This window comes from Oncorhynchus mykiss, chromosome 11, assembly GCF_013265735.2.
Source record: "Oncorhynchus mykiss isolate Arlee chromosome 11, USDA_OmykA_1.1, whole genome shotgun sequence".
NCBI lineage: Eukaryota > Metazoa > Chordata > Actinopteri > Salmoniformes > Salmonidae > Oncorhynchus > Oncorhynchus mykiss.
This window is the reverse complement of record NC_048575.1, coordinates 69,206,644-69,233,872: the sequence shown is the minus strand read 5'-3', so window position 1 is coordinate 69,233,872 and position 27,229 is coordinate 69,206,644. Positions and strand designations below refer to the sequence as shown.

The following is a 27,229-nucleotide window of genomic DNA, read 5'->3' as shown; positions in this document are numbered from 1 at the left end:
GGAGAGAGTTAGAGGTAAAGGGAAGATAGACAGGGAGAAAGAGAGGGAAGGAGTTAGAGGTAAAGGGAAGATGGACAGGGAGAAAAAGAGGGAGAGAGTTAGAGGTAAAGGGAAGATAGACAGGGAGAAAGAGAGGGAAGGAGTTAGAGGTAAAGGGAAGATAGACAGGGAGAAAGAGAGGGAGAGGTAAAGAGGAAGATAGAGAGGGAGAAAGAGAGGGAGAGAGTTAGAGGCAAAGGGAAGATAGACAGGGAGAGAGGGAGAGGTAAGGAGGAAGATAGACAGGCGGAAAGAGAGGGAGAGAGTTAGAGATAAAGGGAAGATAGACAGGGAGAAAGAGTAGGAGACAAGGGCAGGGAGACAGAGACTAAACTTGTCCGGTACTTACTTGTAGCGTACTAACTTGTAGGGTACTAATTTGTAGGGTACTAACTTGTAGGGTACTTCCTCTCTGATAGAGAAGTGAGCTTGCCAAAGTTTTGGTATAAGATGACCCCTCCCTAACGCTTCAAAGCATCTGAAAGGAGGACAACCATAATTTCCCCACTTACAATCTGGCATGACTCCAAAAATGAGTCGTTCAATAGAACATGCAACTAACAGAACTATTTTGATGAGAGGGGGTCAGACATTAAGATGTTGTCATAAACCCACAGTAACATACTGCAACTGTGTGTATGTGTGTGTATGTGTGTGTACGTGTGTATGTGTGTGTGTGTGTGTGTGTGTGTGTGGGAGATTATTACCAAATAAGAGTAAGGCCTTTTTTCCCTCTGAGGGAAGGGCTCTGGAGCAGAAAGCCTGGCATTCCTACAAGAATACGGAAACTCGGAACATTTAACTCACTGTTGACGTTTCAATCACATGTCTGCAGCCAACACAAGCATCCGGCACGGCCCTGGTCAGGCAGAACGTTTCTCCAACGTTAGGGGGATGTTGGGACAGGGTTGTTTATTTTAAAAGGCATCATAACAATACTGAGGAAATGTGGTGCTTTTCTAGGGCTTTAATGCTTGCACCAGCTGTGCCCCGACCAAAACATAGCATAAACACCAGGCCCCTTCAGAGCTGTCACACACATACACACACACACGTACACACACACACACAGTCACACACACAGGCACACACACACGCACATACCACACACATACCACACACATACACACACATGTTTGTCACCAAGCTTAGGACTCTGGGTCTGAACACCTCCCTCTGCAACTGGATCCTAGACTTCCTTACAGGTCGACCACAGGTGGTGAGGGTGGGCAACATCACCTCCACCACGCTGCCCCTCAACACAGGGGCCCCACAGGGGTGTGTGCTTTGTCCCCTCCTGTTCCCCCACAACCGTGTAGCCACGCATAACTCCAACACCATCATTAAGTTTGCTGACGCCACAACAGTGGTAGGCCTGATCACCGACAACGATGAGACAGCCTACAGAGAGGTCAGAGACCTGGCAGTGTGGTGCCAGGACAACAACCTCTCCAACGTCAGCAAGACCAAGGAGCTGGGGGCACGTGCCATCCACATCGACGGGGGTTGCAGTGGAGCAGGTCAAGAGTTTCAAGTTTCTCAGTGTCCAAATCACTAAATACTTAAAATAGTCCAAACACACAAGCACAGTCGTGAAGAAGGCACAAACACGCCTCTTTCCCCTTAGGAGGTAGAAAAAGTTTGGCATGGGCACTCAAATCCTCAAAATGTTATACAGCTGTACCATTGGGAGCATCTTGTTAAAGACTCCAACCACCCAAGCCATATACTATTCTCTCTGCTTTAGCATGGCAAGCGGTACCAGTGTATCAAGTCTGGAACCAACAGCCTCTTGAACAGCTTACAGCATATCCCCAAGTAATCAGTCTGATAAATAGATAACAAAATAGCTACATGGACTATCTGACTTAACCTTGTATCTTTATTGACCTTTTAGTTGTATTTTTGCACTGTCTCTGTGTACACTCACAGACACTATACACTCACAGACACTATACACTCACATACCCTACACACTCACATACCCTAAACACTCACAGACACTATACACTCACAGACACTATACACTCACAGACACTATACACTCACAGACACTATACACTCACAGACACTATACACTCACAGACACTATACACTCACAGACACTATACACTCACATACCCTACACACTCACAGACACTATACACTCACATACCCTACACACTCACAGACACTATACACTCACAGACACTATACACTCACATACCCTACACACTCACATACCCTACACACTCACAGACACTATACACTCACATACCCTACACACTCACAGACACTATACACTCACAGACACTATACACTCACATACCCTACACACTCACAGACACTATACACTCACATACCCTACACACTCACAGACACTATACACTCACATACCCTACACACTCACAGACACTATACACTCAGACACTATACACTCACATACCCTACACACTCACAGACACTATACACTCACATACCCTACACACTCACAGACACTATACACTCACATACCCTACACACTCACAGACACTACACACTCACATACCCTACACACTCACAGACACTATACACTCACATACCCTACACACTCACAGACACTACACACTCACATACCCTACACACTCACAGACAATATACACTCACATACCCTACACACTCACATACCCTACACACTCACAGACACTACACACTCACATACCCTACACACTCACAGACACTATACTCTCACATACCCTACACACTCACAGACCCTACACACTCCCAGACCCTACACACTCCCAGACCCTACACACTCCCAGACCCTACACACTCACAGACCCTACACACTCACAGACCCTACACACTCACATACCCTACACACTCACATACCCTACACACTACCATACCCTACACACTCACATACCCTACACACTACCATACCCTACACTCACAGACTCTACACACTCACAGAGCCACTCACATACAAGCTGCTGCTACTCTGTTTATCTTATATCCCGTTGACTAATCACCTTACCCCTTTACTGTACATATTTACCTCCATCACTCATGTCCCTGCACATTGTAAATATGCTATTGGAACTGACCCTGTATATACAGTAGTATGCTTACTTACTTATTGTGTTCTTCATATTTCTTCTAATTTCTCTTTTTTATAGTATTACATTGTTATTGATTATTGCATTGTTGGGTTTTGAGTTGACAAGAAATGCATTTCACTGTACCTGTGCATGTGCCATTAAAACCTGAAACACACACACACACACACACACACACACACACACACACACACACACACACACACACACACCTTGAACTACCTGATGATTGCAGATATGGGCACAGATATGGGCACAGAGAGTTTTTCACACCAGTATTACTCATCCCATGGTTGGGTCCTGATTCAAAGACCTGGAAGTCGAATACAGAGATCAAGTATTCATTGTCATTTAATTAAAGGAATTAAAGGTCCTGTTTTTCACTGGTTCATCCTAGTAAAAGGGACAACAGTGGCCTAGCCTAACCTCTCCCCCTCCCTCTCTCCTCCATCCTCCCTCTCTCCTCCATCCTCCTCCTCCCTCTCTCCTCCATATTCCTCCTCCCTCTCTCCTCCATCTTCCTCCTCCCTCTGTCCTCCATCCTCCTCCCCTCTTCCTCCTCCCTCTCTCCTCCCCTTTTCCTCCCCTCTTTCTCCTCCCCTCTTCCTCCTCCTGCTCCCTCTCTCCTCCCCTCTTCCTCCTCCCTCTCTCCTCCCCTCTTCCTGCTCCCTCTCTTCTCCCATCCTCCCAACCCTGGAGTAGCCAAAGGAGAGGCAGATGTTTCCTCTCCCAAAATTCCTCTCCCACCTTCCCTTCCCTCACTGGAACAACATAAGACTTCCCTCGCTTGCACACACACACACACACACACACACACACACACACACACACACACACACACACACACACACACACACACACACACACACACACACACACACACACACACACACACACACACACACACACACACACACACACACACACACACACACACACACACACACACACACACACACACACACACACACACAAACTGAAATGCTGGCCAGCCGGGGTGAGAGATTTAGCGCCTCTTTGTCGGCTGCTAGCCCTGCCATGGTCAAACCTAAGCTTCCTGCTCCACAAAACACATCCTCTAACTGCCTTCACACACACGCATGCACACACACACACACTCACACACAGGGTTCCTCTCACACTCCTAAAAATATTACTTCTGGGCTGAGGCCATTATACAATTCTACAGCACCCCACCACTCAACAGGGGCCACGCTCTGGGACTCACTAAATAAGACCCTTGAGAGACAGCCACAGATATAGTACATGGACACAACAAGTGTGTGTGTGTGTGTGTGCGTGCGTGCGACTGAGTGCGTGCATGCATGTGTGTGAGTGTGTGTGTGTGTGTGCGACTGTGTGCTTGCGTGCATGTGTGTGAGTGAGTGAGTGAGTGAGTGAGTGAGTGAGTGAGTGAGTGAGTGTGTGTGTGTGTGTGTGTGTGTGTGTGTGCGACTGTGTGCTTGCGTGCATGTGAGTGAGTGTGTGTATGATTGTGGGCCATATGGCCTGTGTGTATTATAAGGGTGTTGGATTACCTTGCGGTGCAGTGGGACTCGTGACAATCACCTTTCATGTGTGAGTATGTGTTGGAACAGGACATGCAGTCAAAGGAAACTGAGGCAATGCTATCAGTGTGGCCGTTTCTACAGCATAAGACACAGCCCCAGGTAACGAGCTGTGTGACGCAAGTGTGTATGTGCGTGTGTTCGTGTGTGTGGTCGTGCCAGCGTGCATGTGTGTGTGACCAGCTCCAAGACGGGCCATTAATGATGTGACGTCACCTCAACCTCACATGTCCACACAGGGTTAGCGCCAGCGGCCGGCATCAGCATCCTGAGAGATGGGCTGGGAGTGATCTAATTTCCTCCATGGCTGCCAGCACTAACAGGACCGCCACTAACAAGGTCCACCAACTCTCACAGGAGGAGGGTCAGAGGCCAGGGTGACACACACCAACACACAATGTCATGATCACACCTTTCACACCACTGCTCTGGAACAGCCTTTATGGTTAGGTCCCAGTGTGTTTATAGGCAGTGTGTGTGTCAGCTTTCATTTCGTACATAACTATGACAAACAACCTATTTTTCCTGACAAAGATAACGAGTCGAGATGCCATGAAAAAAAACCTGTGACAAATTAGTTTTCATTTTAGTTGACGAAAATGTGACGAGACTAGAATTCCACCTGAGACTAATACACATTCAATTTGCCATCAAGATCCTTTTCATCTGTTTTGTCCAATCATAAGCAAACATACCTTTGCAGACTATTTAATGCGATCCTCTCATTGGCAGAATTAACGTCTTTCAGTTGCGTGATCTGATTGAGTTGGGCCTCCTTTCCCAGAGCCTTCGTAGCGTTAAGCTCATCGTTAGAACCATCTTACGATGTATCTTTCGCAGCCAATCTGTTTCCCAGAGCCTTCGTTACTAACGTTGCTCTTGAAAGCCTTTGTACAACTACGAGTGATCTAGACCACTCGTAGAGCAGCCACAGTGCTTCGTCAGATGTATTTTCACTTTCCGTGGAACTTTCTCCGCTAAACATAGAATCAAGATGTTTAGGCTATACGTTTTTGTCTGACTGTGACTGCAGATAACTTCAGAACAAAGTGGACTACAAATACAAAGTTGCCAAAGTATTTGCGATTGTTACAAACAACTTTATAATAATAATAATAATAATAAAACAATACTTTGATTGAAAATTGAAATGACTGCATTAAAATAAAAATAGGCTACATGGGCCTATATATTTACATTGCCTTCAGAAACTATTCATACCCCTTGATGTTTTTAACAATTTGAAAATGAAATACAGATATATCTCAATTACATAATTCACACCCCTAAGTGAATACATTTTAGAATCACCTTTGGCAGCAATTACAACTGTGAGTCTTTCTGGGTATGTCTAAGAGCTTTACACACCTGAATTTTACAATATTTGCACATTATTATTAAAAAAATTATTCAAGCTCTGTCAAATTGGTTATTGATCATTGCTAGACAGTAATTTCAAGTCTTGCCATAGATTTCCTTTTCATTTCGAAAAACATAATTCCACTTTGACATTTTGGGCTATTGTGTGTAGGCCAATGACACTAAATCTAAATGTAATCCATTTTAAATTCAGGCTGTAACACAACTAAATTTGTAAAAAGTCAAGGGGTGTGAATACTTTCTGAAGGCACTCTAAATCATATTAAAATATTTAATGGGTGGCGCAGGCGCAGGTCTAGGGCACTGCATCGCAGCGCTAGCTGTGCCACCAGAGACTCTGGGTTCGCGCCCAGGCTCTGTCGCAGCCGGCCGCGACCGGGAAGTCCGTGGGGCGACGCACAATTGGCCTAGCGTTGTCCGGGTTAGGGAGGGTTTGGCCAGTAGGGATATCCTTGTCTCATCACGCACCAGCGACTCCTGTGGCGGGCGCAGTGCGTGCTAATCAAGGTCGACAGGTGCACAGTGTTTCCTCCGAAACTTTGGTGCGGCTGGCTTCCGGGTTGGATGCGCGCTGTGTTAAGAAGCAGTGCGGCTTGGTTGGGTTGTGTTTCGGAGGACGCATGGCTTTTGACCTTTGTCTCTCCCGAGCCCGTACGGGAGTCGTAGCGATGAGACAAGATAGTAACTAATAAAAAATTGGATACCATGAAATTGGGGAGAAAAAGGGGGTAAAAATTCTAAAAAATTTAAAATAAATTATATTGAGTTTTATTTTGCTACTAGGCTACTAGTCTGTCATTTTTGCCTCAATATGTTTAATGATGTGTGACAAGATGTGTGCAACGATGTGCCCAACCTGTGGTTTAATAAGCCGCCTCAATATTTGCAGCCATACAGTAGTTGTAAATATCTTTCTAGGAGCTGATCCATCATCAGTATTGTGTTATAATTCTAATCTTAAGGAAATATTTGAGTGGAGAAGGCTGATCCGAGAGCAGCGTTGCTTTTCTTTGGATCCTATCAGTATCGACACATGGTTTAACAATGCACTTAGCGAACGTTCTCTCTACGTGCATGTTCGGGAAACACTCTTAAAAAGTTAGCTGGTAAATAATGATGCAACTGGTACGATCATCGTAATGCTTAAGTTACATCACAACTGGTACGATCATCGTAATGCTTAAGTTACATAGCAACTGGTACGATCATTGTAATGCTTAAGTTACATCGCAACTGGTACGATCATCGTAATGCTTAAGTTACATCACAACTGGTACGATCATCGTAATGCTTAAGTTACATCACAACTGGTACGGTCATCGTAATGCTTAAGTTACATCACAACTGGTACGATCATCGTAATGCTTAAGTTACATCGCAACTGGTACGATCATTGTAATGCTTAAGTTACATCGCAACTGGTATGATCATCGTAATGCTTAAGTTACATCACAACTGGTACGATCATTGTAATGCTTAAGTTACATCACAACTGGTACGATCATCGTAATGCTTAAGTTACATCACAACTGGTACGATCATCGTAATGCTTAAGTTACATCACAACTGGTACGATCATCGTAATGCTTAAGTTACATCACAACTGGTACGATCATCGTAATGCTTAAGTTACATCACAACTGGTACGATCATCGTAATGCTTAAGTTACATCGCAACTGGTACGATCATCGTAATGCTTAAGTTACATCACAACTGGTAGGATCATCGTAATGCTTAACTTCTTGCGACTAGGTGGCGCTATTAAAAATGTTGGATAAAAAAGGTTCCCGTTTTAAACAAGATATTTTGTCACGAAAAGATGCTCGACTATGCATATAATTGACAGCTTTGGAAAGAAAACACTCTGACGTTTCCAAAACTGCAAAGATATTGTCTGTGCGTGCCACAGAACTGATGTTACAGGCAAAACCCAGATAAAAATCCAACCAGGAATTTTTTTAAACCGCCTCATGCCAATGACTCCTTATATGGCTGTGAATGAGCTACGAATGAGCTTATTCCCCAAGGTGTCTACAGCATTGTGACGTCTTTTTAGGCATTTCCATTGAAGAATGGCTGTAAGGGACCATATATAGCATGTGGTCACATGGTGTCTCCCGCAGAAAATCTTGCGTAAAATACTGAGGTAGCCATTTTTCCAATCGCTTCTTATGAGAAACCAATTGCCTCGACGGATATATTATCGAATATATATGTTAAAAACACCTTGAGGATGGATCCTAAACAACGTTTGCCGTGTTTCTGTCGATATTATGGAGCAAATTTTGAAAAAAGTTTGCCGTTATAGTTGTAGCATTTTCCGGTCGATTTCTCAGCCAAGCATGATGAAGAAACGGGAGCTATTTCGCCTACAAAAATAATATTTTTGGAAAAAAGGAACATTTGCTATCTAACTGGGAGTCTCCTGAGTGAAAACATCCGAAGTTCTTCAAAGGTAAATTATTTAATTTGATTGCTTTTCTTATTTTCGTGAAAATGTTGCCTGCTGCTAGCAGAGCCTAGCATAGCATTATGCCATGATAAACTTACACAAATGCTTGTCTAGTGTTGGCTGTAACGCATATTTTGAAAATCTGAGATGACAGTGTTGTTAACAAAAGGCTAAGCTTGTGTTTGAATATATTTAATTCATTTCATTTGCGATTTTCATGAATAGGAAAAGTTTCTAGGGGTATTTATGTCTGCTGCGTTATGCTAATGCATTTGAGGCTATGATTATGCTCCCGGATACGGGATTGCTCGTCGCAAGAGGTTTTAAGTTACATCACAACTGGTACGATCATCGTAATGCTTAAGTTACATCACAACTGGTACGATCATCGTAATGCTGAAGTTACATCACAACTGGTACGATCATCCTAATGCTTAAGTTACATCACAACTGGTACGATCATCGTAATGCTTAAGTTACATCACAACTGGTACGATCATCGTAATGCTGAAGTTACATCACAACTGGTACGATCATCCTAATGCTTAAGTTACATCACAACTGGTACGATCATCGTAATGCTTAAGTTACTGGGAAACGAGGCCCTGATCTGCCCGGCTCTCCCACACAGCTCAGGCTGTCACTTCAGTCACTTCAGTCTCTTTTGAACTGATGTGCAGCCCACTTCAACTGGAGCTAACCTAAGACAGCTTTGATCACATCCCATGTGCAGTTATTCATCTCACATTTCCCAAATGCGAGTGCAGTTGTTTTTTGTAATGATACTTGCTGAATATTAGGAGTGCAGTAATATTACTGCCATTGTTGGAAAGCTCAGATTCTCCCCTTTTAAATGAAACCAATGTTTTTTACCCTCATCTCAAGGCTATGACAGGGAGAAAAGAGCATATGCCTAAATTGTTTAACCTGCAGCCAAGGATTTGTGGCCTACACGGTACAATAGCAGTGTGCCAGCTATATGGGGGGATAGTAAGACTAGTTGAACAAGGCTATCTTAATGTGCACATCATGGAAGGTAAATATGAATTATTTCATGGAGAAAAAATGCACTGATAAATATATGACAAAATTACTGACTAAAACTAGACTAAAATTGTCCAGAGTTTGAGTCGACAACTAAAACTAAGTAGGATGAAATGACAAAATGTGACAAAGACTAAAACGTATTTTAGTCATAAAGGCTAAAACTAAATCTAAAATATCTGCCAAAATTAACACTGCTGTGTGTGTGTGTGTGTGTGTGTGTGTGTGTGTGTGTGTGAGCTCACAACGCCATTCATAGAGGGTGATTCTTCACTCCAAGGCATCCAATCTCAATTGACCAGGGCAGGTATTTGTGGATTGGGGTCACAAGAGTGGGGGAGAGAGGGAGGGAATAGAGAGAGGAAGAGAGCGAGAGAGGGAGAAAGAGAGACAGAGAGAGGGAGAAAGAGAGACAGAGAGAGAGAGAGGGAGAAAGAGAGACAGAGAGAGACGATTGAGAATGGACCAGGTCAGGTATTTGTGGATTGGGTTCGCAAGAGTGGGGGGGGGGGGGGGTCAGGTGATGAGCAGGGGGTGCAGGGTTAGGTGTTGATGAGAAATATAGAAGTTGAAAAATGATAAAGTCCTGTGGAGCATTTCCCCCAGCAGCCATCCACACCTGATTATATTTTTCCCTTTGAACCCAAAGACAAAAAGGGCACAGGGTAAACGGAACGTGGTGTGTGTGCGTGTCCTACCTGTCTAGGGCAGTGCTGGTTGCCATACTCCTAGCGAAGCCCTTTAGCCCCAGGTGTCTGAAGTAGGGGATGCAGGAGAGGTTGGCAGCCATGACAGCCAAGGAGTCTGATGGGTTCACAAAGAAACCATTCTCACCCAGGATCATATATCGGTCCTGCGAATACACACACCAATACATACCCTCTTCAACCAGACAACAATCCATGGAGAACTAACCAATACATTATTGATAAAAACAGCATGTTAAAGATGAATATCGTTGTTACTCCCGTCCCCTACCAGTTGATAAACTGTTGTTTTAATTGCATCTGTCACAATCAAATCAAATGTATGGGACACCTACTTCCTACTAAGATGCATCATCGTGAGCACCGGGGGAGGGCTCCAATAGGACGCAATACAGTAACATAATTCTCCTGATGCTAGGCTAGGTAATTGAGTTAGGCTAATGTGCGTGAGCATGGCACTGCTAGAAATTACTATGTGAAAATGTTGTGGAAAAAATGTGACGTTTGTTTTGTCACAGATATTAGCTGGTTCCATTGCTTAACATCCTGTTATTGACCAGCATATAAATACAGACAAAAACATGGCAATTCCAAGTTCCCAAGTTCCCCTGTGTCCACATAGGTCCAGTGCTTGATTTGGCTTGCTGTCATGGAACCAAAGGAATAGTCCCAACCTGCCCATTTTAGCAGATTCAAACATGGTCCTCAAACATGCTCATCAGCTCTCCAGAATGTGTATTCTAGTACTTTGCATTATTACATCCACTGTTTCTCTCCTCCTTTCAGTTTCAGCTGTCTCACCCCGTCTGCATCGAGCGCAGCTCCGAAACCAAAGTCTCCACCCTTCATGGCATCGACCAATGGGGCTGCATATGTGAGGCTGGGCTCTGGAGGCCGGCCCCCAAAGTCCTCCAGGGGGACACAGTTGACGGCAGCGTTGGCAGGAGCACCCAGCTCATCACACAGGATACGCCGTACATACGGACCCATCACTGACAATAGAATAGAAAATAATAAAATAGAACACCATGAACATACCACAGCAGTGAGCGCCTGATACAATACTGTTACCAATCTGGTCTTTGCGAGTGTTATCTCACCTCCATTCATGGCGTCTACGCGTATCTTCAGCTGTTCAGGTCCTGTCAGAAGGGTCTTGATGGCGCTGAAGTCAAAGATGGTTCTCAGCAGGTTGAGGTACACCTCCACTGAGTCCACTATCTCAACTACCAACACACAGGACAGGAGAGGAGTCTATTACAGGGGCTGAGTCACTGGCTTACTAGGGCTCTTTCATACCGTCCCTAGGAGGGGTGCGTCACTTGAGTGGGTTGAGTCACTGATGTGATCTTCCTGTCTGGGTTGGCGCCCCCCCCTTGGGTTGTGCCGTGGCGGAGATCTTTGTGGGTTATACTCGGCCTTGTCTCAGGATGGTAAGTTGGTGGTTGAAGATATCCCTCTAGTAGTGTGGGGGCTGTGCTTTGGCAAAGTGGGTGTGGTTATATCCTTTCTGTTTGGCCCTGTCCGGGGGTGTCATCGGATGGGGCCACAGTGTCTCCTGACCCCTCCTGTCTCAGCCTCCACTATTTATGCTGCAGTAGTTTACGTGTCGGGGGGCTAGGGTCAGTTTGTTATATCTGGAGTACTTCTCCTGTCCTATCCGGTGTCCTGTGTGAATTTAAGTATGCTCTCTCTAATTCTCTCTTTCTCTCTTTCTTTCTCTCTCTCGGAGGACCTGAGCCCTAGGACCATGCCTCAAGACTACCTGACATGATGACTACTTGCTGTCCCCAGTCCACCTGGCCGTGCTGCTGCTCCAGTTTCAACTGTTCTGCCTGTGATTATTATTATTTGACCATGCTGGTCATTTATGAACATTTGAACATCTTGGCCATGTTCTGTTATCTCCATCCGGCACAGCCAGAAGAGGACTGGCCACCCCACATAGCCTGGTTCCTCTCTAGGTTTCTTCCTAGGTTTTGGCCTTTCTAGGGAGTTTTTTCCTAGCCACCGTGCTTCTACACCTGCATTGCTTGCTGTTTGGGGTTTTAGGCTGGGTTTCTGTACAGCACTTTGAGATATCAGCTGATGTACGAAGGGCTATATAAATAAATTTGATTTGATTTGATTTTGTGTGTATCTGCATGTGTATATCCACCCAATAGTACATATGCTACTTTGCATGCAAGAACAGGGTGTATGTGTGGTGTATGGCGCGTGTGAGAGTAGCATGGCGCGTGTGTATGCTCTGTGTGTGTGTCCAGTACCTCTGAAGGGTTTGAACTTGTTCTCCAGGTCAAAGTCGTGGCGTCCCAGTCTGGCCAGGTCTATGTGGAGGTCAGGACAGATGGTGTACTCCTCCAGGGTCCTGCTCACCTGGGCAATCTTCTCCATCACTGTGTCCGGAGACGGGCCTATCGGGGGGAGAGGACACAGTTACCATGGAAACCATTGTTTTCAAATGAAGTGGCCTATTGCTGGTCAATTGTTGTTGTTATACCTGTTTAACAAGAGTGATAGAAGCATACGGTGTGTGTTGGAAATAAGGCACCACCGATGAGTATTCATAAGAAGTTAAATAACATTATTCTCTATATTGAGAAGTCATATTACTGAGAAGTCATATTATATATACTATACATACAAAAGTATGTGGACAGGACACCGCTTCAAATGACTAGATTCAGCTATGTCAACCACACCCGTTGCTGACAGGCGTATAAAATTGAGCACACAGCCATGCAATCTCCATAGACAAACATTGGCCTTACTGAATTGCTCTGTGACTTTCAACGTTGCACCGTCATTGGATGTCACCTTTCCAACTTGTCAGTTCGTCAAATTTTTGCCCTGCTAGAGCTTCCCCGGGTCAACTGTAAGTGCTGTTAATGTGGACTGGAAACGTCTAGGAGCAACAACGGCTCAGCCGCAAAGTGGTAGGCCACACGAGCTCACAGAACGGGACGACTGACTGCTGAAGTGCGTAGAACGTAAAAATCTTTGTCCTCGGTTGCATCACTCACTACCGAGTTCCAAACTGCTTCTGGAAGCAACGTCAGCACAATAACTGTTTGCCAGGAGCACAAGCCTAAGATCACCATTCGCAATAGGAAGCGTCAGCTGGAGTGGTGGAAAGCTCGCTGCCACTGGACTCTATAGCAGTAGAAACGTGTTCTCTAGAGTGATGAATCATGCTTCACCATCTGGCAATCCACTGGACAAATCTGGGTTTGGCAGATGCCAGGAGAACGCTACCTGCCCCAATGCATTGTGACAACTGTAAAGTTTGGTGGAAGAGGAATAATGGTCTGTTTTTCATGGTTCTGGCCTGTTAGTTCCAGTGAAGGGAAATCTTACCGCTACAGCATACAGCGATATTCTAGATGATTCTGTGCTTCCAACTTTGTGGCAACAATTTGGGGAAGGCCCTTTCCTGTTTCAGCATGACAATGCCCCCATGCACAAAGCGAGGTCCATAACGAAATGGTTTGTCGCGATCGGTGTGGAAGATCTTCACTGGGCTGCACAGAGCCCTGACCTCAACCCCATCGAACACCTTTGGGATGAATTGGAATGCTGACTGCAAGCCAGGCCTAATCGCCCAACATCAGTGCCCGACCTCACTAATGCTCTTGAGGCTGAATGGAAGCAAGTCCTTGCAGCAATGTTCCAACATCTAGTGAAAAGCCTTCCCAGAAGAGTGGTGGCTGTTATAGCAGCAAAGGGGGGACCAACTCCATATTAATGCAGTGTATATAGTGTGTTAGCAATGCATAATATGCTATATGTGAGATTGTAAGAAGCTACTGGTATCATGACGAAGCAACTGGGGTCATGTAGACATTCATAAAGAAGACATTGTGTAGAGTCCTTTTGAGAGCCACAGTCACAGATTCACAGTCACAGAGCCATAGTCACAGTCACAGAGCCACGGTCACAGGGCCACAGAGATAACTGGTGTGAGATGAGGAGAGCAACACCACTTTGATCTATGTATATGACTGGAAGATGACTGAGATTTTAAGCATTTCAACTGAAAGTTCTACAGCTGTTGTATTCTGCGCACGTGACAAATACACTTTGATTCCACAGCAAAGCTCTGGGGACTTGGAAGGAAGGCCATGATGGCACTCCGAGAATATGAGTCTTCCTTTTCTAAAGGAAACATGGATAGCTGCTGGGACTATGAAAGGACTATGGTGCCAACTCCCTCACCTCAGGTAATAAACCACCAATCTTGTATTTGTATAGCACCTTTAACAAATGCATATATCTCAAAGTGCTCAATTACAACCTAAAGCCAACAAGAGCAAGCAGGAGAATCTGGGGCAAGAAAATGACTTAGGTAGGAAGACATCCATCAATCATTTAACTTACTAACAGCTGGCAGATTGACAGCAATCAGTCAAATTATCGCCTCACCTCCATTGGCCACATTGAATTTGACCCCAAAGTCTCCCCCGGGGCCTCCTGGGTTGTGACTGGCTGTCAGAATGATTCCACCAATGGCCTTGATCTTCCTGATGATGCAGGACACAGCAGGGGTGGACAGGAGGCCGTTGTGGCCAATCACCAGACGGCCAATCTGACAGACACACAGACAGAGTGAGAGTTGAAGGAACTTCAGCTGAATGAATCTCATTCTGGGACCTATCTTCATATAGAGGTGATTACTTTACGTGAACATGTAGGGATATAGTACACACAGTAATTGTACAATGCATTATTATTCAACCTTAAAGCATGTACAAAAATTGCAACTCAGTAATAAAAAGGCCTATTATTGTAGACTAGCTCAGTGTAGCTTCAGCCTACAGAATGATTTCATTCACATTTCTTTATCGTAACGATCTTCATCTCTTTTGTCAAGTGTTATTTTTTAGAACAAGTCACATGGCTCCTGTCATGATGCTCAGGGCGTCATCTTTCCAGAAGCGTCCAGAAGTTGGCACCGATGAAGGGAAGGATGCAGACGTATTACCACGCTCAGACTAGGTTACATTCCAGACGGTCATCTTCGGCGTCCACATCCATTTACTGAAGAAAAGTCTCACATGTTTTGGCCCTGGGCTAGTGTTTCAACTACTCTAAATAAAAGTGTCCTCATTCACGGGGAATTCATTTTTATGACGTTGGAGCAATCTCCTCACTTCTTGATTCAGAGAGATTGAGAGAGCTATATTTATGTTTATTTATTTTCCCTTTTGTACTTTAACTATTTGCACATCATTACAACACTGTATATATACATAATATGACATTTGAAATGTCTTTATTGTTTTGGAACTTCTGTGAGTGTTATATTTACTGTACATTTTTATTGTTTATTACACTTTTGTTTATCATCTATTTCACTTGCTTTGGCATTGTTAACATACGTTTCCCATACCAATAAAGCCCTTGAGAGAGATAGAGAGAGAGAGAGAGAATACCCCATAATAACAAAGTGATTTTTTTAATATAAATATATATACATTTAAATAAATATATATACATATATTGAAAATGAAATACAGAAACATGTCATTTACATAAGTATTCACACCCCTGAGTCAATACTTTGTAGAAGCACATTTGGCAGACACCGCTTTGGATCAATAGGGCCCTTTGCACTTTACATCTGCCATGCCCTGTCAGCAACCCTGTTATAGGCCTATCATCATTCCATACTCTGCCCCCAGCATTTCACAAATATTTGTTCAAGGTCTTCCCAGCGCTTATATCCTGAGTTTGGCTTGTGGCCACTAAACTGACTGGGTATCCCCAAAGCCTTGAGAGGCGTGGGCAGGAAAGGAGTGGACGAGGGATGGAACAGCCGATAAGGCAGACAGGAGACATTTGGCTGGGCCAGCAAAAAAACAGACCCATCTCAAAACAAATACATTCCCCTCAGATTTTCCTTTGGCACTTCACCAAGCTTGATATCGCACAGATCTGAGAACAGTGTCCTTTCCAAGCGCTCTGCGGAATTGGGTAACGGCCTAATGGGTAATGGCCAGTCAAGCAGACATGCGCAAACACACACGCTGACACTTGGATAGGCTTTAGGACCTACAGTGCCTTCAGAAAGTATTCACACCCCGTGACTTATTCCACATTTGTTGTGTTACAGCCTAAATTCAAAAAGGATTACATTGCAAAAAAAATCACCAGTCTACAAATTTTGCAAATGTATTTAAAATGAAATACATAAATGTCTATTTTACATTAAGTATTCACTGTGACTGTGACTATGGCTCTGTGACTGTGAATCTGTGACTCTGGCTCTGAGACTGTAACTCTGTGACTATGGCTCTGTGACCCTGTGACTCTGTGACTGTGAATCTGTGACTGTGGCTCTCAAAAGGACTCTACACATTGTCTTCTTTATCAATGTGTACATGACCCCCTGAGTCAATACTTTGTAGAAGCACCTTTGGCAGTGATTACAGCTGTGAGATGTCCTGGGTAAGTCTCTAAGAACTTTCCACACTCGGATTGTGCAACATTTACCCATTATTCTTTTAGCATTCTTCCAAGCTCTGGCAAATTGGTTGTTTATAATTTGTCGACAACGATTATCAGGTCTTGCCATATATTTTCAAGTTGATTTAGATCAAAACTGTGACTTAGCCACTCAGGAACATTCTCTGTCTTCTTGGTAAGCAACTCCAGTGTAGATTTGGCTTTTCCACATTTTTTGCAGTTTAACTTCAGTGCCTTGTTGCAAACAGGATGCATGTTTTGGAATATTTTATTCTGTACAGGCTTCCTTATTTTTACTCTGTCAATTAGGTTAGTATTGTGGAGTAACTACAATGTGGTTGATCCATCCTCCTATCACAGCCATTAAACTCTGCAACTGTTTTATAGTCACCAGTGGCCTCATGGTGAAATCCCTGAGCTGTTTCCTTCCTCTCCGGCAACTGAGTTAGGAAGGACGTCTGTATCTTTGTAGTGACTAAGTGTAATTAATAACTTCATTATTCTCAGAGGGATATTCAATGTCTGCTTTTTAATTATTTATTTTTTTACCCATCTACCAACAGGTCCCCTTCTTTGCAAGGCACTGGAAACCTCCCTAGTCTTTGTGTTTGAATCTGTGCTTGAAATTCACTGCTCAACTGAGGGACCTTACAAATAATTGTATGTGTGGGGTACAGATGAGGTGGTCATTAAAAAATCTTGTTAAACCATATTATTGCACACAGAGTGAGTCCATGCAACTTGTTATGTAACTTGTTAAGCACATTTTTACTCCTGAACTTATTTATGTTTGTCATAACAAAACATTTCAGCTTTTCATGTTGAATTCATTTGCAAACATATTGTGTGTAAGCCAGTGACACAACATCGCAATTTAATCTATTATAAATTCAGGCTGTAACACAACAAAATGTGGAAAAATTCAAGGGGTGTGAATACTTTCTGAAGGCACTCTAAATCACATTGAAATCATATTGCGATTATTATTATTATCTGACCCTGCTGGTCATCTATGAACATTTGAACATCTTGGCCATGTACTGTTATAATCTCCACCTGGCACAGTCAGAAGAGGACTGGCCACCCCTCATAGCCTGGTTCCTCTCTAGGTTTATTCCTAGGTTCCTGCCTTTCTAGGGAGTGTTTCCTAGCCACCGTGCTTCTACATCTGCATTAATTGCTGTTTGGATTTTAGGCTGGGTTTCTGTATAGCACTTTGTGACATTGGCTGATGTAAAAATGACTTACTTAAGGCAAAAATGAAAGGAGGGTGCTTGGGTAGGCGTATAACGCAAACATCTAGCAACCCAAAGTTTAGATGTTTTAGCTAATTAGCAACTACTTTGTTAGCTAACCCTTCCCCTAACCCTAACCTTAAAACCTTTTAGCTAACCTTTCCCCTAACCCTAACCTAACTTCTAAGCTTAACCCCAACTCTAACCCCTAGAGATAGCTAATGATAGCATCAGTCACCTAGCCACCTAGCTAACAATAGCCACAACAAATTGGAATTCGTAACATATCATACGTTTTTTGCAAATTCATAACCTATTGTATGAATTGCAATTCATAACATTTCATACGAATTGTAATTTGTAACATACGATACGAATATGATGATGGATTAATACATACAATACGAAACGTAACATATCATACGAATTGGAAAGTCTCAGATTTACATAGAGTATAGTACGAAATGCTCTTGCGACTACATTTATATTTATTCTGTTGTTGGAGTACACTCAGACCATTCCAACACAGAAAATAGGATTTTTAACATAGTTAATTACCATTTTTTTGGAAGGAAAACAATTTCACTCATATTGTAATTAATTATAGGTCATATTTCATAGAAGTCTGGAAACACTGGACAGTTACTTTAAAACCAGGGATTTTTGTTCTCTAAATGAAACTACCCCTCCAGCCGTCTGGCCGTGTTGGTGGGTAACCTTCATTAATTGAGACAAGTACTGTATGTAGCCCTATGTCATGTGGCAAACTTTCCTCATTAGAGAGCCTTATCTTTTGCTTAGTGTACCCCCCCACCCATATTCATGTGTGTTGTCCAAATAATGTGCTAGCAGGGAATATGTTTTACCTGATAGAATCCTTTAACTTTGTGCTACATTCCACAGGGCCTACACACAACCAAGGCCATACTGTTGATCTGGTGCTGTCCTATGGTCTGAATATTGACGACTTGGAAACTATTGATGTGTGTGTCTCTGACCATCTCAGTATTGTTTTTTTTTAAAGCTTTTTAAAATTATTTCTGCCAAAGTCTCACTTTAAATATTCTGTCAGACTCTCACTTTAAATAATCTGCCAGAGTTTCACTGTAAATCATCTGCCAGAGTCTCACCTTAAATCATCTACCAGAGTCTCACCTTCAATCATCTGCCAGAGTCTCACCTTAAATCATCTGCCAGAGTCTCACCTTAAATGATCACACTCGTGCTTTAAAAAAGGAACTTAGAAAGGCTGGAAGCAAATGGAAGACCTGAGAACTTCAAGTATTCTATGAGATAATGAAGGATTTGATGAGAAATTACAATGTTGAGGTTAAGGATGCAAGAGCGAACTACTTCTCTACTCTGATCTCTGAGAAAATTCTGTTTAAGACAATTGTGTGTGTTGTTCTTGGATGTGGTCCCTACTAGACTACTAAAATATGTTATGCATACTGTTACATTCTGTCTATTGTAAATCGCTCCCTGACCTCTGGCTCCTTTCCAGCCTATTTGAAACTGCTCTGGTTCAACCTCTCCTTAAAAAGTCCAATCTAGACCCTTCCTCACTGAGTAATTATAGTCTTATCTTTAAACTTCCTTTGTATCCAAGATTTTAGAAAAAGTTGTTTTTAATCTATTGGTGGCTCATTTGAGCATGTACAATTTATTAGACAAATTCCAGTTGGCTCCCGCTCACTTCACAGCATGGAAACTTCTTCATTGAAAGTTAGTAATGACCTTCTGTTGACTGCCGATTCCAGAATCCAGATACAGAATGATCTATCGTAGTTCTTTTGGAACCCAGTTTGATAACATTCTTGTCGACCGGCGGGAGAGGTGGGTGGGAATCTCCGGCGCTGCCCTCGATTGGTTCAGGTCATATTTGAGTTGCAGACGTTTCTCGGTGAGCATGGGTGGTTCAGATCAAGCTAGCCTGGCTACCTTACACAAGTGTCTAGCTGACATTGAATGTTGGATGTCTGACATCTTTCTCCAGCTCAATGATAAGAAATCCAAGTATTTTTTTCTCTATCCCCCACCTTGATAGAACCCAGATTGAAAATAGCTTTGGTCCTATATCCACCAATGTAAAGCTGCCTGACAGAACCCTTGCTGTCTTCTTTGAACCTGATCTGAACTTTGAGCTACATGTGGCTCAGTTGGTAGGGCATTATCCTTGGGTTGCTGGTTTGAGTCCCATGGGTGACCAGTATGAAAATGTATACACTCACTACTGTAATTCGCTATGGATAAGATTGTTGACGTAAATGTAATGTCAAGAAGGTTGTCCTGCTTTTATCATTTAAGAAATAGAGCTAAAGTCAAGCCATTTGTTTCAGTCACTGATCTGGAGAAAGTTATACAAGCTTTTATTTCCTCACGTCTACAGTATATTACTGTAACTCGTTGTATAGGCCTATCTGTCTCAGTCAGAAGTCACTCCATTGTCTACAGTATATTACTGTAACTCGTTGTATAGGCCTATCTGTCTCAGTCAGAAGTCACTCCATTGTCTACAGTATATTACTGTAACTCGTTGTATAGGCCTATCTGTCTCAGTCAGAAGTCACTCCATTGTCTACAGTATATTACTGTAACTCGTTGTATAGGCCTATCTGTCTCAGTCAGAAGTCACTCCATTGTCTACAGTATATTACTGTAACTCGTTGTATAGGCCTATCTGTCTCAGTCAGAAGTCACTCCATTGTCTACAGTATATTACTGTAACTCGTTGTATAGGCCTATCTGTCTCAGTCAGAAGTCACTCCATTGTCTACAGTATATTACTGTAACTCGTTGTATAGGCCTCTGTCTCAGTCAGAAGTCACTCAGTCAGAAGTCACTCCATTGTCTACAGTTCGTATAAAATGCTACAGCTCGGCTCTTAACCCTACAGACTCCTTGTTGTACCATTGGATTCGTCTATTTCTTCTGCATCTGTCAGTACAAACCATTAGTCTGTGTGATTAAAAGGGACTGAGGTAAAGTGTTTGTGAGACAAGGACAGATTCCGAAGGGGCCAGGGCCGGGTCTTTTTACAAAAACGTATGTAGAGTCCAAATGTTTTGAGCTACAACTATTAAAAGCTATCTATAAAAAGCTGAGACTCTCACAAACACATACATGTAACATATTCTATGACGCTCACAAGCTACACAAGGTCATTAGAAGGTAAGGGGTTCTTCTACATAGAAGATCACAGGTAACCACAGGACATAGTATTGTAACAACTCACGTGTAGAAGTAACATAGTAAACTTAGATCCGGGACCCTCCAATTAGTATGTTACGTTTCGTATGGTATGTATTAATTTGTGGATGTCCATCATCCGTTGAGTACGATATGTTGCGAATTACAATTCATATGATATGTTACAAATTGTAATTTGTACAATATGCTATGAATTTTCTAAATGTAAGATATGTTACTAATTCCAAATGGTTGTGGCTAACGTTAGCTAGGTTGCTAATGTTAGCTGGGTTAGGCGTTCAGGTTAGGGGTTAAGGTTATGAGTTAGGTTAAAGGGTTAAGGTTAGTGTTCAGGGAAGCATGAGCAAGTAGTTGCAAAGTAGCTAAAAGGTAGTAAGTAGTTGCAAAGTTGCTAATTAGCTAAAGTTGTCCATGATGGGATTCGAACATGCTACCTTTGGGTTGCTAGACATTCAGTCACATAGTAACCTGGGCAGGGGTAGACTTAACATAGTAAATTGAAATCCGGGACACTCCAATTAGTATGATATGTTACGTTTCGTATGGTATGTATTAATTTGTGGATGTCCATCATCCATTTCATATGATATGTTACAAATTATAATTCATATGATATGTTACAAATTGCAATTCGAAAAATATGTTATCAATTTGCAAAACATATGATATGTTACGAAGGCTCCGGTCTAGGTCCAAGACGCTTCTAAACAGCTTCTACCGCCAAGCCATAAGACTCCTAAACATCTAGTCAAATTACTACCCAGACTATTTGCAGTGCACCCCACCCCCCTCCCCATTACCCCCTCTGTGCACCACTGCTACTCTCTGTTATTATCTATGCATAGTCACTTTAATAACTCTACCTACATGTACATACTACCTCAATTAACCGGTGCTCCCGCACATTGACTCTGTATCAGTACCCCCCTGTATATAGTCTCCCTATAGTTATTTTATTGCTGCTCTTTAATTACCTGTTACTTTTATCTCTTATTCTTATCGTATTTATTTAAAACTGCATTGTTGGTTAGGGGGGGCTCATAAGTAAGCATTTTACGGTAAGGTCTACCCACACCTGTTGTATTCGGCGCACGTGACTAATACAATTTGATTTGATGTAATGTTAGCTAGGTGGCTAACGTTAGCTAGGCTAAGAGTTAGGGTTAGTGATTAAGATTAGGGTTAGGAGTTCAATTAAATGGTAAAGGTCAGAATTAGGGGAAGGATTAGCTAACATGCTACCATTGTTAATCATGCTATTGTTCTGTGCTTAATTTATCATCGTCTTCATTAACATCATCATCATCACCAACCCTGAACCTGTCCAAACTTTCTGGCATGACATGTTTTACCCCGTTGGCGGCGGCCATCTGCACAATAATCTCGGTGGCGGCTCGGCTGAAGTAGCGTCCGTCGCTGCCCACCACCATGGTACATCCCTGGCGGTCCCTCAGGTCGATGGACGACAGTAAACTCTGGATGTAGTTCTGCAGGTAGTTCTTCTTGCCCTCGAACAACTCCGTCTTCCGCCGCAGCCCGTTGGTACCGGGCCGCTGGTCATCGAACGGGCTCGTTTGGACCGTTACCACGGGAATGGGGTTCGTCTCCATCCTCCTCACAAGAACACACTGGGAGGGACGCTTCAGCTGGCTATACCGAGGACGCCTCTGTCTGTCACAGAAATTGCAGGTCAGATGCTGGATAGAGGTGGAGAGCCAAACATATGCTGTTGAGACGGACCGTGTTAGAGAGGGATGTGAGGTCGAGTGATGTCCGCTCTAGTCCTCCAGAAGTAGGCCCAGCAATTGCGAGGGGGAAAGTGCGCTGACGCAATGACAGCACTCCAGCGTTTTCCTGAGGGATGGCTATTATGCTGATAGGCTAACTTCCCGTCAACAAATTCCTTGTCTTGTCAGCTTGGTTTTTAGATAGGCTAGTTATACTGTACTTTTAACACATGCCTACAGTAAACGTACAGTGAGAGCTTCGGATTTTAAAGTTCAAGTAGGCTAATGTAATGTTAAGCCAAGTGCTCTCTTCCGCCTGGCAACTCCCTCTTTTCCAAATAAGTCCGACTTTCCACAAGGACAAGCGCCTGCCAAAATCAAGGAGGGCCAAAAGCCCCTACAATCAGCTGTGCCTCTGGCCAAAAATAGCCGGGTGGAGTGATGGGAGAATTGTGTCGGGGCTGTAACCTGACCCTACTTCTGTCCACGACACTTGTCGGTTTGAGTCAAAGCACTAAGCACTGTCAGTGTGCGAGCATAAGCAGTTACCGACCGATCAATGACAATTAACTTGCATATGCGTAAAAGTGATGAGGCAGGACCTGAGGGCGAACTGTTGGATATTGGCATGGCCAAGCAGAACTCTCCTCTGTAGACAATAGGCAATATAGCTCATGGTAAAGAAAAACACCCTAGTTGGTTTTATTATTACTTTAAGCTAATGGACTAGATAAGATGAAAACCACCCCCTTTCCAAAATAACTAAACTGGGGGAAAAGGAGTGCGTCTTATTCAATGGCACTTCTCTCTCTCTCTCGGTGTATGTATAAGAGCGAGAGATTGCTTTACATTGCTTTGGCAATGTAAACATATGTTTCACATGCTAATCGAAATAAATTTAGAGAGAAAGAGAGAGAGGCATTATGTGCTGGTTCACTGACGCATAACTTGGTGGACAGCGCAACCATGAGCGAAATAAACTATTGAAAACCGTGCATCGCTAAATGTAAAAAATGACTAGCGGTCCCATAAGCCTAAAAGTAATTGTATGTATTTGGATTGCATTTATTTCATGCAATAACGTGAAAAAAAATATAAAAAATATGCCAACACAAAATAGCCTCGCTATAGGTAGTAAACTTTTTCTATGCAATGCTGCCACACGGTGGCAGCATTGCATATTGAACTGGCCTATGGCTAGATGCAGATCCAATGTATCTTAATATGTATTTTTATATGTACTTAACAACAATTACATGAAATATTGCAAAACATGTATTAGCAATAAAACTAAATAGGGAACGAAATTTACACTGACTGACCGGTTTTAGTGAAAAACAAGAGTTCTGTTTCGCTAATTACAGCAAGGACTAACAAAATTGATAACAATAAATATAGTCTTATAATAATTCACAATGTCAAGATATTAAGTAATTAATATATGTTGCTGTTCAGAGGCCTATTTAGCTTATTTGCGAAGTAAGCCTGTTTGGAAATCTTTAGGTGCAATTATTTCCTCAGGCTATTTTGTTCTAATATAATAAATATTTCGCAGTTAATTGTAAGGTGTAAGTAAATTTGTTGAAGGAAATAAGTCATCAAAGACAGCAAAAAAAATCTCACGGTATGATCAAACATTTATTGCTTCATTTCAATGTCGAAACATTCGGGAAAATCACAATACAATGTAGGCCTATTTTCTATACAATTGGCAAAAGTGCTTCCACTTTTATTTCCATTTTTACATTGACACCATATTTTAACAAATATATTATCAGCCTTCTTATTTACATTAACTTCTTTTGACATATTCAACATGGAATGAACACAAATAACATGCAGTTTAAATCATTTCTCTGAGAAATGCGTAAAGGTCTCTCCATTAAGCCTATAGAATTGTATCACTTAGACACAGATATTTATTTGGTTATAGCTACTACAAACAAACACTTTAACAACGAGGATAAGACATTTGAATACCCTCTGTTATTAAAGGGGGTGCGCTCAACATTGCACTTGGGCAGAATGGAGTCCTTGGAGCTGGACGCAGGCTCGGAACGAAACAACTAGCGGGGCCCGTGAGGAGATTACCATAGTCAATAGAACAATGAGAGTTGGAGTTCTGTGGATTTGTGTTCTGTGGTATAGAAGGAGAGGTTTTACTCATAATGCTGTCAATACTGAATGAACACTTTATCTGGGTATCGCGCGCAGGCTTCTGTTCTGCAGGTGTTGCTGCGTAAAGTTGCATTCTGAAGTCTCTGGGGGAAACAACCTTACCACTGCTGCTTATTCTCGGGTACGGTAAGTAGGAGGAAGGTGGCATCACGAGCCCGTCCTGAACCGGAATATACGGGAGAGGGGCAGCCGGTGCGCTCACTTGGCCTTGGGCGCAGTAAGGTCGCACGTAAGGCCGGTAACAGCTGAAGTTTGGGTAAAACATGAGTCCATCTTTCACACACTCCGGCTGGTTTCTCTTAAACCTCTTCCTGCGCCGGAGAAAGCTGCCGTTGTCAAACATGTCCTCAGATGCGGGGTCCAGAGACCAGTAGTTGCCCTTGCCTGGGTTTCCAGGCTCCCGCGGAATCTTTACAAAGCAGTCGTTGAGTGACAGGTTGTGCCTGATGGAGTTCTGCCACGCCGGAAACTTCTCCCGGTAGTAGCGGAACTTGCTGCTAATGAAGTCGCAGATGCCACTCAGTGTCAGTTTCTTCAGAGGACTCTGTAGGATCGCCATGGTGATGAGAGCGATGTAGGAATACGGGGGCTTTACAGAACCGTTCTGTGGTCTCCCCGATGAAGGCGCGTCTGCACAGAAACTGTTATCGCTCTCCCCGGACGAGTCGAACTCAGAACAGTCCAGTTCGGCGCTGGACTCGGCGGAGGAGCTAGGTTCGATGGTGTTCTCGGTCCGATAGAGACGAAGCTGGCCATGGAGAGGCTCGTCGTCTCCAACAACGTCTACCTCATTTGCGTCCAGGGGAAAGCCAGTCTGCTGGGACGCTTCAAACTCCTTGGAGAGGGTCATGACTGAGACCACAATGTCCACACACGAGTAAAAGCTCACCTTATCATTAATTCTTAACATGCATAAAAGCGCATTTACCGATGCGTAACAGCGCACACAGATATGTATTCTCTGACTTTCTAGGCCCCTCCTGTGCCTGTGCTCCTGGTCAGCCTGTCTGTGGTGACCATGGGAGTTTGGGGTTTTTATTAAAGCTGAGCTGTTACCCCCCCTAGCTCAGTCCCATTCCCACTCAGACCTATGACAGTAGCCCCTCGCTGCGGGGTGTTAGATGGACCAAGGAGAAAGCTAATGGGGAGGAGAAACCTGACATGCTAATTGGTCTTGTATGCAGACACCACAAAGTTCATGGAGTGAAACTTCTGAATTAAGAGTGTTCAATGAAATACAATAATAAAATGTATCGACTATAGTTAGCAAAAAGCATGTCTTTTTTAGGGTATAATCAGAATGGTGCTTTAGCAAGATCCGCCATGCTTACGCAGGTCTGTCTATAAAATATTGAGTTCCAGACATGGCACATTATTGGGTCTACAAAAAATTGCTATTATCTCGAGTAGGCTATATAAAGTAGCCTACACTTGAGGCAAATGCATTGTAGTCAACTTTATAACCTTAATTGGTATGCTCCACCTTTATTCACAGGGTTTACTTTGAACCGTGGCACATTTCCTGTTCAATTAGGCCTACTAAAACAGCACAGTAGCTCGACTGGAAGCGGGGATGCAATGGGAAATTTGAACACCACACCTAAACCCCGATAAGAAACGAAGCGTTTTACCCTCCAGACCCCTGTGGTTTCGTTTAGTTTGCCACCTTGGGATGCCCGCAGGTGATGTGGCCATGAAAATGGCCGTGGGACGGCTCCCCGTGGCCGGGAGAGAAAAGCAGCTGTAGAGGCATCTTATTAACGAGCAAATCAGCATTAGAATCGGGTAGAACACAGCGCAGCTGTGGCCTACGGGACATGGCTGGGGTTTATGGTCGGAGTGAATGGCCACAGCCATCCTCAAAGCAAACCCCGGGCCTGTGCGAGAATATGTGTTAAAACAGTCTTCGGAAACCCATCTCAATTGAAAATGCAAAGTTGGGAATACCCCACCTATTTCTTCACCTGTGTGTGTGCGGGTCCACAGGACGTGAGGAAATCGAAGGATGCACAGCCTACAAACTACCAGTAAACGCGCTAATATCGGTAATCAAGCCTAAAATAAACACAACCAACTCAAACCATCCAACAACAAATTAGACGCACATGTAGATGTATACCAGACAATAAAATGTACACTATCAGCC

General features: G+C 43.3%; 2 protein-coding genes across 3 annotated transcripts in view; both read right to left on the bottom strand.

Annotated features, from left to right (window-relative positions):
* Positions 1-23,323, bottom strand: part of LOC110536297 (phosphoglucomutase-like protein 5) — a 49,368-nt gene extending 26,045 nt beyond the window's left edge. The window contains exons 1-6 of one of the 2 annotated variants that reach the window (XM_036936210.1): positions 22,531-23,323; positions 14,691-14,853; positions 12,536-12,682; positions 11,369-11,494; positions 11,070-11,260; positions 10,260-10,414 (exon numbers count right to left, since the gene is read on the bottom strand). In XM_036936210.1, coding sequence (XP_036792105.1) covers positions 10,260-10,414; positions 11,070-11,260; positions 11,369-11,494; positions 12,536-12,682; positions 14,691-14,853; positions 22,531-22,788 — 1,040 coding nt within the window. In that variant the 5' untranslated portion in view covers positions 22,789-23,323. The remainder of the gene's footprint in view (positions 1-10,259; positions 10,415-11,069; positions 11,261-11,368; positions 11,495-12,535; positions 12,683-14,690; positions 14,854-22,530) is intronic. The other variant, XM_036936211.1, reaches the window with a different exon arrangement.
* A 1,217-nt stretch (positions 23,324-24,540) lies between these two features.
* Positions 24,541-26,211, bottom strand: LOC110536644 (forkhead box protein D5-B-like). Its single transcript, XM_021622378.2, has one exon. The coding sequence runs from the start codon at positions 25,991-25,993 to the stop codon at positions 24,857-24,859; it is 1,137 nt and encodes a 378-aa protein (XP_021478053.2). The 5' UTR covers positions 25,994-26,211; the 3' UTR covers positions 24,541-24,856.
* Positions 26,212-27,229: the final 1,018 nt, after the last annotated feature.

Excerpts from the sequence above, each read along its gene's own strand:
- LOC110536644 (XM_021622378.2), bottom strand. The coding sequence starts at position 25,993 with ATGTTAAGAATTAATGATAAGGTGAGCTTTTACTCGTGTGTGGACATT.